General features: G+C 46.1%; 1 protein-coding gene across 3 annotated transcripts in view; it reads left to right on the forward strand.

Moving 5' to 3' along the window:
* CCDC187 (coiled-coil domain containing 187) overlaps positions 1-12,820 on the forward strand; it is a 29,200-nt gene that overhangs the window by 12,683 nt on the left and 3,697 nt on the right. For all 3 annotated transcript variants that reach the window (XM_081179885.1, XM_081179884.1, XM_081179886.1), the window contains 4 exons: positions 1,975-2,072; positions 7,471-7,622; positions 9,781-9,959; positions 12,480-12,646. In XM_081179885.1, the coding sequence (XP_081036011.1) occupies positions 1,975-2,072; positions 7,471-7,622; positions 9,781-9,959; positions 12,480-12,646 (596 nt within the window). The remainder of the gene's footprint in view (positions 1-1,974; positions 2,073-7,470; positions 7,623-9,780; positions 9,960-12,479; positions 12,647-12,820) is intronic.

Below are 12,820 nucleotides of genomic sequence, written 5' to 3' on the forward strand. Positions count from 1 at the left end.
AAGGATCCCCATAGCTGCTCAGGGTCTTGCCTTTGGGGCAGCTGCATGAGAAGAAGAGGTTGGGATAGATCCTGTGGTCAATCCGTATGGTTTCCATTTCTTTCAGTTGAGCTCTGTTGGCACAACTGTGAATTTCCTGGTCTCTCTGCTGTGATTCCTGCATTGCAGGGGGGGGGGGTTATTATTCCTTCTCTCCCACAAAAAGGGGAGACAGCAACAGCTGGGGGTCTTCAGTCCCAGGAAACTCCTTTCTGTCCAGATGCAGGAAGAGATCCTCTGCTGTGGCTGACCTGGCTTGGGAGACAACATACAGAAACCAGACAGAAAAGGCTGAGCTGGGTTTTATTTTCCCCGATCAATGTGATTACCTTGTCTCTTCTGAACTCCTCATCCTTTGTGGTATGAGAGATTAGAGGTATTAAGGTGCTCTCTTTGGGAGCAGGGGGGTGAGAGCGGGAGGCCATGGCACCCTGCTCCTTTACCATCAACAAAGGGGGGGGGGTTTGCAGTGGCAGAGCATCCCAGGTGCAGGAGGTCCCAGATTCAGTCCCCAAATGCATCCCTAGGTAGGGCTGGTGCCTTCCTGTGTTCCCTGTTTGATTCAGCAAAAATGAGAAATAGAGTCTTACTTTATTTTAGGGAGTCATAGCTCAGTGGGAGAGCTCCTTCTTATTCTCCTTTTAAGTTCTCTTACTAGTTAATTGTGGATGATATAAAAACATTTCCCTTCTATCTGCTGCTGTTCTGTCCCTTTTCTTGGAGCTCCATAAAATGTCTATTATTATTATTATTATTATTATTATTATTATTATTATTATTAGCTTTTTCACACATTTCCCTCTAATCCTTTTAGCTCAGCTTGGCAGTCAAGTCTTTGAAGAGGTTCCCTGGGGCTTCCAAGACTTGGCCTTGGTATCTCTGCCAGGAATGTCAGATGCTCTTCTGTCTTCTGTACAGGGATGGCCAGGGGGGGACTTTATTCAACTTGAGGACCACATTGTCTTTTCAGAAGCCTTCTGGGGCCACCTGCCAGTGGTGGACAGGGCCAGAGAAGGCAGAACAACAAATGAAAAATTTATTATTCTTATTATTTTCATCATATTAAAACCTCAGAATGCAGTGGGCCATCCTTCGCTGGAGGTTTTTAAGCAGAGGACCTGTCTGATATGCTTTAGTTGAGATTCCTGCATTGCAGGGGGGGTTGGACTAGATGACCCTTGGGAGTCTCTTCCAACTCTGCAATTCTATGTTTCTATGCTGAGTGTGTGTGGCATGCTAAAGTCAGAAAGTAATCACTTTCCCTTGCTTTCTGGAGGAGTAGCTGTCTTGTTCTCTCTCATACTAGAAACAAATCCTCTGTTTAGTTATTGGTGAGGAACCTGATTGATATATTGATTTCATATTAATTAAGAAAATGTATGCACTACTTGATTGATTGCTTACATCCCCTAGTTTCCAAATAATTTTTATTATTGCGATTTTTCATAGACATATTTCATTTTACGTTGACTGCCAAAGGGTCATGGTTTTTAATCAGTAAGGTAAAGGTAAAGGTACCCCTGCCCGTACGGGCCAGTCGTGTCCGACTCTAGGGTTGTGCACCCATCTCACTTAAGAGGCCGTGGGCCAGCGCTGTGCGAAGACACTTCCGGGTCACGTGGCCAGCGTGACGAAGCTGCTCTGGCGATCCGGCACCAGCACAGCACACGGAAACGCCGTTTACCTTCCCACTAGAAAGCGGTACCTATTTATCTACTTGCACTTAGGGGTGCTTTCGAAGTGCTAGGTGGGCAGGAGCTGGGACCGAAAGATGGGAGCTCACCCCGCCACGGGGATTCAAACCGCCGACCATGCGATTGGCAAGCCCTAGGCGCTGAGGTTTTACCCACAGCGCCACCCGCGTCCCTCTTTTAATCAGTATGGCCAGCAAATAAATAAATGCAGCTTATGTTTCTCCCTTTCTGTTTATATCAGGCCACAAACCAGCCCTTTGATGGAAACCTACATAGCCCCCCACCAGAATTTCAGGATGGAAGACCCCAGGGAGAAGCCCTATCATGGGAAGATTCAGGGTGAGGAGATGCTCTTCCCAAACCTTTTCTTCTCTCCCTCCCTTCTTCGGTGACATGGAGTGCCTTCCACCGACTTTGTCGGGTGTCCAAGCTACACCTAAGCTAGTCACAACTAATTTCTGGTGTCTATTCTCTGGTGACTTCTAGGCTAGACTGCTGCGTAGAAGTGGGGTGGGGCTGCCCTTGAAGACAGTTCAGAAACTGTGCTGGCTACCAATTAGATTCCAGGCCCAATTCAAAGTGATGCTCTTGACCTACATATGACCCCAATCCCTTCAGGACCCTCTGTTTCCATATGAACTGACTTGGACCCTGCAATCATCATCTGAGACATTTTTTTGTGTGCCGGGCCTTAGAATGAAAAAAGACATATTATTATTATTGCCCCTAGACAATTTGTAAAGGCACGTAGATCATAGAATTGTAGAGTTGGAAGGGATCCCAATGGTCATCTAGTCCAACCCCCTGCAATGCATGTGAATTATCAAACTCATACAGCAAAGAGGAGAAATAAAATATTAATTAATTAAGACAGCATATATTTTCTATTTTTATATTTACTTCATAAAATGTATATACTGCCTGATTGTAAAACAAATCAAAAGCTCAAAGAGGTATACAAAGAGATAAAACAAATTATCAATAATTTTTTTTGCAACCATAATTTAAACCTTCTAAGCATCCGGACAGGCTTGTCTAAACAGGAATGTTATTAGTAGCCACCAAAATGAGTGCAATGTAGGCACCTGTTTGATATCAAGAGGCAGGGAGTTCCAAAGTTCCAATATCTGAACTCATTAGGTGCCTCTTAAACTACTGTTCTCCCCTAACGCAAGCTATACAGTAATATATGCCCCCCTGGAGGGGCTCCACTGTCTTTTTTATGCCACAAGAGAGCGCTGTTCTCTTACTAGTTAAGCACAAGGTGATATAAAATACTGTAGTGCCTTTGGCAAGGTTCTAAAGCAGGGGTCAGCAACCTTTTTTAGCCATGGGCCAGTCTACCGTCCCTCAGACCACGTGAGGGGCTGGACTACCGTATTTTTCGCTCTATAAGACGCACCAGACCACAAGACGCACCTAGTTTTTGGAGGAGGAAAACAAGAAAAAAAATATTCTGAATCTCAGAAGCCAGAACAGCAAGAAGGATCGCTGCTCAGTGAAAGCAGCAGTCCCTCTTGCTGTTCTGGCTTCTGGGATAGCTGCGCAGCCTGCATTCACTCCATAAGATGCACACACATTTCCCCTTACTTTTTAGGAGGGAAAAAGTGAGTCTTATAGAGCAAAAAATACGGTATTTTTTTTGGGGGGGGGGGAATGAACGAATTCCTATGCCCCACAAATAACCTAGAAATGCATTTTTAATAAAAGCACACATTCTACTCATGTAAAAATACCAGGCAGGCCCCACAAATAACCCAGAGATGCATTTTAAAGAACAGGACACATTCTACTCATGTAGAAACACGCTGATTCCCGGACCGTGTGCGGGCCGGATTGAGAAGGTGATTGGGCCGCATCCGACCCCCCGGCCTTAGGTTGCCTACCCCTGGTTTAAACCACCCACTTATCCCAAACAGAGAGCAATAGCCTCCCATCCCTGGAGCAGAGTCCTGCTGCAGCTGCAACACCATGACAAGACACCTGATTTGCAGGTTCAGTTCCAGCATCTTCAGCCCTTTCCCCAGAACCATGAGGACTATAATCTTTATTTGTAGGGTATGGGGCGTTGCTCTGCTCCAGAAGGCCAATGCGTGCAGAAAGTCTCAGATTCAATCCCCTATGGTTGCTTCAGGTAGGGCTGGGAATACCCACAGAGCTATTGCTGCCAGTCAGTGCAGGTAATGCTGAGCTAGATGGGCCAGTGGTGATAGATAGAAGGCAGTTTGTTTTGCGATGTTTTTAAAAGTGCAGCCTCATGAATTTGGATTAAGTGATTGTTGCTGACACTGTTTTTAAAACAGGGCAGAGAATTTGCCATTGATGGAACAGACTGCTGTCCGGCCTAAAATAGGGGGGGGGGAACACTAATCTTCTCTTCCTCCATTGCTTATCTTAATTAGGAATTTTGTTGGATTTTGCTAAAACTCTGCAAGGGTGTCAGCGAGAAGCAATGTAGCAGACTGGGGCTGGAGAGTGGTTTTTGAATACAGTGGTGCCCCACAAGACGAATGCCTCGCAAGACAAAAAACTCGCTAGACGAAAGGGTTTTTCGGTTTTGCGTTGCTTCGCTAGACGAATTTCCCTATGGGCTTGCTTCGCAAGACGAAAACGTCTTGCCCTTTTTTTTAAAAGCCGCTTGAAGAGGCGCAGTTGCGACGGACCATGCTTCGCAAGACGAAAAACATCGCAAGACGAAAAGACTCGCGAGACGAATTATTTTTGTCTTGCGAGGCACCACTGTAATACCTTGAGATGCAAACTGCTCCTCCTGAGAGTTAAATAGGGCGTGTGACACTTCAGACAGTTAATGCGAGACTCTCTGTGCTCTAAATTAGATAAGATTAGATTAGATTAGATAAATTTATTGTCATTGTCCGTATATACACAGTATACACAACAACGAAAATCAAACACCCACCCAAAGACCGGGTTCACATATACATTTGCACGTATCTCCGACACTCTCATCCTATTAAGACATAATCTATAAAACATAACATAATCCAGAATATAACATGACCTTTTAAGGTATAACATAACCTAAAACCTAAAACATAACCTAAAACCTATCTCATTCCTTCCTACTCTCTGCTTGCTAAACCTTGCAACTGGCCCTGAGATCATTATTTAGTGCAATCAGAGCTCTTGGATAGAAACTATTCAGAAGGCGTGTGGTTCGTGTTTTCATTGTCCTATATCTTCTGCCCGAAGGCAATAGTTCAAAGAAGTTGTGAGCAGGATGGGTGGGATCTCTCAGGATATTATGTGACTTCTTCAAAATGCGAGACGTGAAGATCTCATCGAGGGTTGGTAGTCGGAGCCCAATAACATTCTGGGCAATTTTAATTGTTCTCTGTAAAGCTTTTTTATCCGTTTCAGAGCTGCTCCCATACCACGATAATATACTATAGGTTAAGACACTCTCAATGGTACTATGATAATAGGACAGAAGTAGGTGCTGGGATAGATTCAGTCCCCTGAGCATTTTCAGGAAATACAACCTCCCCTGCACCTTCCTCACAACCATATTAATATTTACAGTCCATGAGAGGTCCTCCGAGATATAAATGCCCAGGTATTTAAAACTACCAACCCTCTCCACTTCCTCGCCATTTATGTGCAATGGTAAAAATACACTTTTCTTTCTCCTAAAGTCAATTATGAGTTCTTTGGTTTTTTTGGTGTTAAGCAGAAGATTATTTTCTTTACACCATTGAATTAACCCCTGTACTTCTTTCCTATAAGCAGTCTCATCGTTCTCACTGATGAGCCCCACCACTGTTGTATCATCCGCAAATTTGATGATTGTGTTGGACTTATACAGTGGGGTGCAATCAAATGTGTACAGGGAATAGAGAAAGGGACTTAGCACACATCCCTGAGGGACTCCTGTGCTTAATACTAGAGTAGAAGAATAGTAAGGTCCCATTCTCACTGTCTGCGGCCTATCAGTCAGGAAATTCCTTACCCACAGACAGATCTTCTGATGTATACCCAAATTGGTCATTTTAAGAAATAACCTGTCTGGCAGAATTGTATTGAAGGCAGAACTGTAGTCCACAAACAACAGCCTTGCGTAGGTTCCCTGTCGTTCTAGATGACTCAATACAGTATGGACAGCGATGGAAATAGCATCATCAGTAGATCTGTTTCTTCTGTATGCAAACTGGAACGGGTCTAAAGTGGATGGAAGACCAGCCTTAATATGATCTAGCACCAGTCTCTCAAAACATTTCATAACGACAGATGTTAGGGCTATTGGTCTATAATCATTGAGAGATACCACCACTGACTGCTTGGGGACTGGCACTATAATCGATGTCTTCAGGCAGGTAGGGACAAAACCCTGCACCAGGGATAGGTTAAAAATGTCCGTAAATACGCCAGCTAATTCTGCAGCGCAGTCCCTAATAACCCGTCCCATGATTCCATCTGGTCCAGCTGCCTTCCTAATGTTAATGCTCCGAAAGGCACGTTGTACGTCACAGGTCTGTAATAAAAATGGTTGTCTATCAGTAGTAGTTTCTGATGATGTGCTGGTGGCCAATGCTGTAGTGATGGCAGTTCCAGTTCCCTCCTCAAAGCGGCTAAAAAATTGATTCAGTTGATCAGCCAGGTGCGCACTGCTGCTAGCCAATTCGTTTTTAATATTTTGCCCTGTAATTTGTCGCAAGCCTTGCCATACTCGACGAGGGTCGGAGCTCTCAAAATGTTTTTCGATCCTCTGGCAGTACATACTAATGCCCTTTTTCAATTTGGCTCTGGCTTCTCTATACTGTTGCGCATCACCAGAGTGAAAAGCAGCATTCCTTGCCTTTAACAGAAGATACACATCCCTGTTTAGCCAGGGCTTGTTGTTAGGGAACACCCGTATTTGTTTGGTGGTAGTGACAACATCAATGCAGCTTTTAACGTAGAACAGTACTGTTGAAGCATATGTGTCCACATTATTCTCCACAAAAAGCGACCACTCGGTGCTCTGAAAGCAATCTTGGAGTTGCTCAGATGCACCTACTGGCCACACTCGTATCTCTCTAGTTGATGGTCTGATTCTGCGTACGAGAGGTCTATATGATGGTATCATAAGTAAAGATATGTGGTCTGACTGCCCCAAATTGGGCAGGGGCTTGGTCTTGTATCCATGCATGATGTTACTATATACTCGGTCCAAGGTATTTCCCCCCCTAGTGGGACAATCAACATACTGGTGGAACTTAGGGAGCACAGTCCTTAAATCGGCTCGGTTGAAATCACCAGCAACCACAAGTGCTCCATCCGGGTGGGCCCGCTGCTTCAGACAGTTAATGCGAGACTCTCTGTGCTCTAAAACACTCATGATCACATGCGTAAGGGAGAGGAGGGCATTACGTAGGCAAATGTCAGAACAGGACGAGAAAAGCCACCACCTGATGACTGCCAAACACAAATATTATTGGGTAGATTCTAAAGAAAGCCCTTCTTCCCACAGCACATAGTTAAACTGTGGAAGTCCCTGCCACAGGAGGCAGTGACGGGTGGTTTTGAAAGGGAATATTGAGGGCTACTAGCCACCGTGACTATTCTCTGTTTCCATGACTGGAAGCAGCAATGCTTCAGAATGCCAGTTACTGGACGCCACAGGAAGGGAGGGTGCTCTTGCACTTGGGTCCTGCTTGAGAACAGGGGGCTGGACTAGATGGGCCACCTTCGGCCTGATCCAGAAGACTCTTCTGATGCTCGTATGTTCTTTCTTTAGGGCTCCAGCCTAAGGCATCTGCTGGCAGCCTTCCCCCCCAGGGGCACCAGGTCTCTGGCCTAAGGTCCCCTCCCACCAACCAGCTCCTTGGTGGAACCATCCCTGCAAAAGAATCTGGCGAAATGAGTGAGACAACGGATCCCACCAGCCAGGTATGGGGCTTGTACTTCCCACTCATTTCTAAGCCATATATGATTTGGGGGTTATGAAAGGGGCCCCCCTTCAGGGCGGCTGATATTCTACATTACCTCTCCTGGTATGTCCCACAGAGGACCTTATGGTCTTCAAACGAAAACATCTTGGAGGTCCTGGGCCACAGAGAGGTTAGGCTGGCCTCAACCAGAGCCAGGGCTTTTTCTGCTGTGGCCCTGGTCTGGTGGAACGCTCTGTCACAAGAGACTAGGGCCCTGCGGGACTTGACATCTTTCCACAGGGCCTGCAAAACAGAGCTGTTCCACCAGGCCTTTGGCACAGCCTGACCCCCTCCTTTGGTAATCCTCATAGAACTCTGTGAGGATTTTCCAGTAGTGATGTATGGAAGTGAGAGCTGGACCATAAAGAAAGCTGATCGCCGAAGAATTGATGCTTTTGAATTATGGTGCTGGAGGAGACTCTTGAGAGTCCCATGGACTGCAAGAAGATCAAACCTCTCCATTCTGGAGGAAATCAGCCCTGAGTGCTCACTGGAAGGACAGATCCTGAAGCTGAGGCTCCAATACTTTGGCCACCTCTTGAGAAGAGAAGACTCCCTGGAAAAGACCCTGATGTTGGGAAAGATGGAGGGCACAAGGAGAAGGGGACGGCAGAGGACGAGATGGTTGGACAGTATTCTCGAAGCTACAAACATGAGTCTGGTCTTCCACTGCCTCCTGCAGTTTGGTCAAACTCATGCTGGTAGCTTCGAGAACACTATCCAGCCATCTTGTCCTCTGTCGTCCCCTTCTCCTTGTGCCCTCCATCTTTCCCAATATCAGGGTCTTTTCCAGGGAGTCTTCTCTTCTCATGAGGTGGCCAAAGTACTGGAGCCTCAGCTTCAGGATCTATCCTTCCAGTGAGCACTCATTATTAACCACTCTCAATTCCACCCTGATAATTGCCACCTGCCTGGATTTTAACTTGTCTGGATTAATTTTAAGATGTATTTTAATTAATTGATGTCTGTTTTTATGCTTATTGTGTTGTTTTCATGATGTTAGCTGCTCTGAGCCCGGCCTCAGCCAGGGCGGGCGGGATTAAAATAAAATAAAATAAAATAAAATAAAATAAAATAAAATAAAATAAAATAAAATAAAATAAAATAAAATAAAATAAAATAAAATAAAATAAAATAAAATAAAATAAAATAAAATAAAATAAAAATAATATAGCTGAGTGGGAATTCGAACCCTAGTCTCTCAGGTCATAACCCAACACTCTAAACCATCACACCACACTGTTATTTGATTTGGAAAAATAAAAATGAAATGAAAAAACCAGTATCAAAAATTAAAAACAGGCAGCAAAGATTAAAATGATTAAAGAGTTCCCAGAAAATAAAAAATAAAAAGATATTCACCTGATGCTAAAAAGATACTTACCTTATGCAGGTTGATTTGTTTTAACCAGGGAAACACCAGCTGTGGAGTGGAGACCACTTTATGACTAGCACCCACAATATTACCAACATTATTCCACTCCAGTCCCTGGAAAAATTGTGCACCTTTTTTTCAAATGGTCATGAATACAGTGAAAATTGAGCATAAATATACTGCTTTAAAGACAGAACCTCTGTACCTAACTAATGTTAGGGACCCATCGGGGATTCTCCCTTCCTGCTCTTTGCAGGATGCTAATTTCACGTTTGTTTGTTTGTTTGTTTCATACATCACCTAATCGTAAAACAAAACAAAAATATCAGCCCGTTTACAAAAAATGAATGACAATAATTTGAGACTTTCAAAAAGTTAAAATAGTAATAAATGGATTGAAACTCACATCAGTTTTCTAAACACAGGCTTGCCTAAACAAAATGTTTTTAGCAGGTGCTGAAAAGAATGCAGGGAAAACACCTGCCTGATATGAGCAGGCAAGGAGTTCCAAAGATCGCCACACTAAAAGACTGAATTCTTGCAAATGCAGGACGAGGATTATATGGCCATCCAACTTCTGTTTAAAAGCCTCCAACGAAGGAGAAGCCACCATCTTCCAAGCTCATAGAATTAGAGAAGTTGAAGGGACCCCCAAGGAAGGGTAGTCTCAGCACAACCCCTTGCAATGCAGGAACCTCAGCCTTATTCCCCTCAAAATAAATTCTCTCCCTTCCCATTTCAGGATGCTGGAGAACCAGCCTGTTTTGAAAGAGCTCTTGTGCTGGGGAAGGAGGAGGAGGAGGAGGAGGAGGAAGGGGGCAAGAAGGAGACCTCCGGTCCAGGATCCTTCAGTGTAGCATCTTCAGGGAGTGCAGGAGGCAGAAGCAGCCAAGGACGACTCCAGGATGAGGCTTACAACACGTAAGGAATGAAAAGACAAACCCTCCTTTCCCCCCCTTTTTGCTTAAAAGTGGCCACTGGTCTGAGCTGTCAAGTGGACAAGGACTAAGGTTAAAAACTCCCCATTGTTATGCGCTACTTATTTACTTATTTTTATTTATTTGTTTTAGTTCTAGCCCAGGGGTCAGCAAACTTTTTCAGCAGGGGGCCAGTCCACTGTCCCTCAGACATTGTGGGGGGGGGGCCGGACTATATTTTTTGGGGGGGCGGGGGCGGGGAGAGAACGAATTCCTATGCTCCACAAATAACCCAGAGATGCATTTTAAATAAAAGGACACATTCTGCTCATGTAAAAACATGCTGATTCCCGGACCGTCCGTGGGCCAGATTGAGACGGCGATTGGGCCGCATCCGGCTCCTGGGCCTTAGGTTGCCTACCCATGTATATCTAGCACCGGGAACTCAGGATGTTGTGCATGGTTTTCCCCTTCTGGATGAGCCACTGGCCTGATCCAGCAGACTCTTCTTACGTTCTTATGCCAGGAGAGATGGACCGTTGGTCTGATCCCATGCAAGGGCTGTCCATTTCTCCATTTTCTGGCTCTGCCTCTCACTGGCTCCCCAGAACAGGTCAAGTCAGGAGGGCCTGCCTGTGTGACACTGAGCAAGTGCTAAGGGCGCTTTACGATGTTCCAGTGGGGAGGCTGCAGGCGTTGCCCACCCTCTCTGCTCCACAAGCCCACCACAAATCCTACCCCCGCAAACCCTTCATGTACTGTCAGTTCCCATAAACCAAGCACTGGGAGCCAGCGGAAGGCTGCATGTTTTGTTAATGGAAAGGCTCTCCAATAAATCTTTGCATGGAGCTGATCTATAAGTCACGTCACTATTGATTATAGGTCAGCCGGGCCTGTCGAAAGTATGGCTGCCTTCACTTTTGCTTCTTGTTGATGGGGCGAGGAATGGGGAAAGATGGCTAACCCAGCTCCACCGCAAACACACTGTCCTTGGAAGTGTTTGGACGCCTTATTCCGTTTCCGTAACTCATTTATTTCATGACTCATTTATTTCATGAGATTTATATACCACTTGATTATGTGTGGGAGGGGAACCCTCAAAGCAGCTGACAAAGATGAAACGAGAAAACCAATGAAAAAAATTAAATACTTTAAAAATACAAGTAGTTAAAATATTAAAACAAGTGAAAATTCACACCCACTTTCTAAGCATCCGGGTAGGCTTGTTGTGCTGGTCCCGGGGGGGAAAAGGTACTAATACCGTAGCCGAGGTTCAGTCCAGAGTCACTAGCAGGGTAGACGATCACTAGATGAGACGCGAGGTCCGAAACAGGGAGCCGGGCGGGGGAACAGGAACGCTGGTAGGGCAGCAGCAGGAAGCCAGGCGGGGAACAGGAACACTGGTAGGGCAGAAGCGGGCAGCCGAGCGAGGAACAGGAACACCGGAGAGTCAGAAGCAGGAAGCCGGGCGAGGAACAGGCACACCGGGAGTGCAGGTCTAGGTCCGGGTAAAAGCAGGTACTCCACAATGACGTTGCTCCCGCAACCTGGGACCGGGCTGCCTGACCTTTATCTTCTTCTAAGGCCGGGGGCGGTCCCGGCCCCCAGGAGCCCCGCCTCTCCTGGCCTTAAGGCGAGCACTCCTCCTGGGAGAGACCAGTTCCCTTCGCCTCTCTGCCCTAAGCCTCTGCAGTTCAGGAGAGGCCGAAGGGTTACTGGGCCCCGGGGGAGGCTCACCTGTAGCCACTGAGTCCTCCAGCACCTCTGGGGCCAGAATGGTCTCACCTGGTGCCTGCCCCTGAGGATCTGGCACAGGTGCAGGCTCCTCAGCATCTAGGCCTTGCCCCAGTTCAGCCGGCCCTGGAGGCGGGGACTCCTGTGCCGGCTGGGATTCCTCCGGTTCACTCTCAGACTCGGAATCCCAGGCCATCACACTTGTCTAAACAAGAATGTTTTGAGCAGGCATTGAAAGGAATACAGGAAAGGTGCCCGCCTGATATCAATAGGCAGGGAGTTCCAAAGTGTAGGTGCTGCTGCACTAAAAGATTCATGTTATTGCAAACGCAGAACGGGGATTATGGGGCACCTGTGGAAGTGCCAATTCCACCGATCAAAGCAGTTGAGTGCGCACATGTGGGGTAAGGGGATTTTGTTGGTAAACTGGTCCCTAATTCTTAAGGGCTTTGTATACTAATGGGAACGCCTTGAACTTGGCCCGGTAGCAGATCAATAACTAGTCCAGTTCTCTGAGCACAGGTGCTGACAAATCTTCATTCCTTCATAAGGCCAGAATTCTGCACTGACTGCAGCCTCTGGATCGAGGGAAACCCCACATGGAACAAATTACAGTAACCAAATACTGGCATATAGAGGCCTCTCAATGGTTGTTAGCTATGATAAATGGGCACAGGACTAGTAGTAGCTAGGATTCCCACATTGCATGGGTTTGGACTAGATGATCTAGTCTACAGTTCTATGATTCCATAACCCCACAATTGATTTGTCGCCCTCTCTCTGTATGCAGCCTTGGCACTAAGTGTGGGAAAGTGTTATCACACAGGGATCAAGTGATGGCAACAGCATCCCCTGGCTGGAAGCCACAGCTGGGGTGTCAAGAGGCTGAGCATCTGAATTCTTCCAGGGAAGGATCTGTAGGTCTCATCCTAGAGCCTGGTGGCTTGGAGATCACAGGTAAGGATAGAAAAGGTGCTTCTTGGGCACATTGCAGGATGTGTTTGTGATGGGGAAAGTTTACACCATTTGGGACTTTTTACTTTGGAGAAAAGATGATCAAGAGGTGACGCGATAGAAGTTTATAAAACGATGCACAGCATGGAGAAAGTGGATGGAGGAAACTTTTTCTCG

This window comes from Podarcis bocagei (assembly GCF_964188305.1).
Source record: "Podarcis bocagei genome assembly, chromosome: Z".
Taxonomy (NCBI): domain Eukaryota; kingdom Metazoa; phylum Chordata; class Lepidosauria; order Squamata; family Lacertidae; genus Podarcis; species Podarcis bocagei.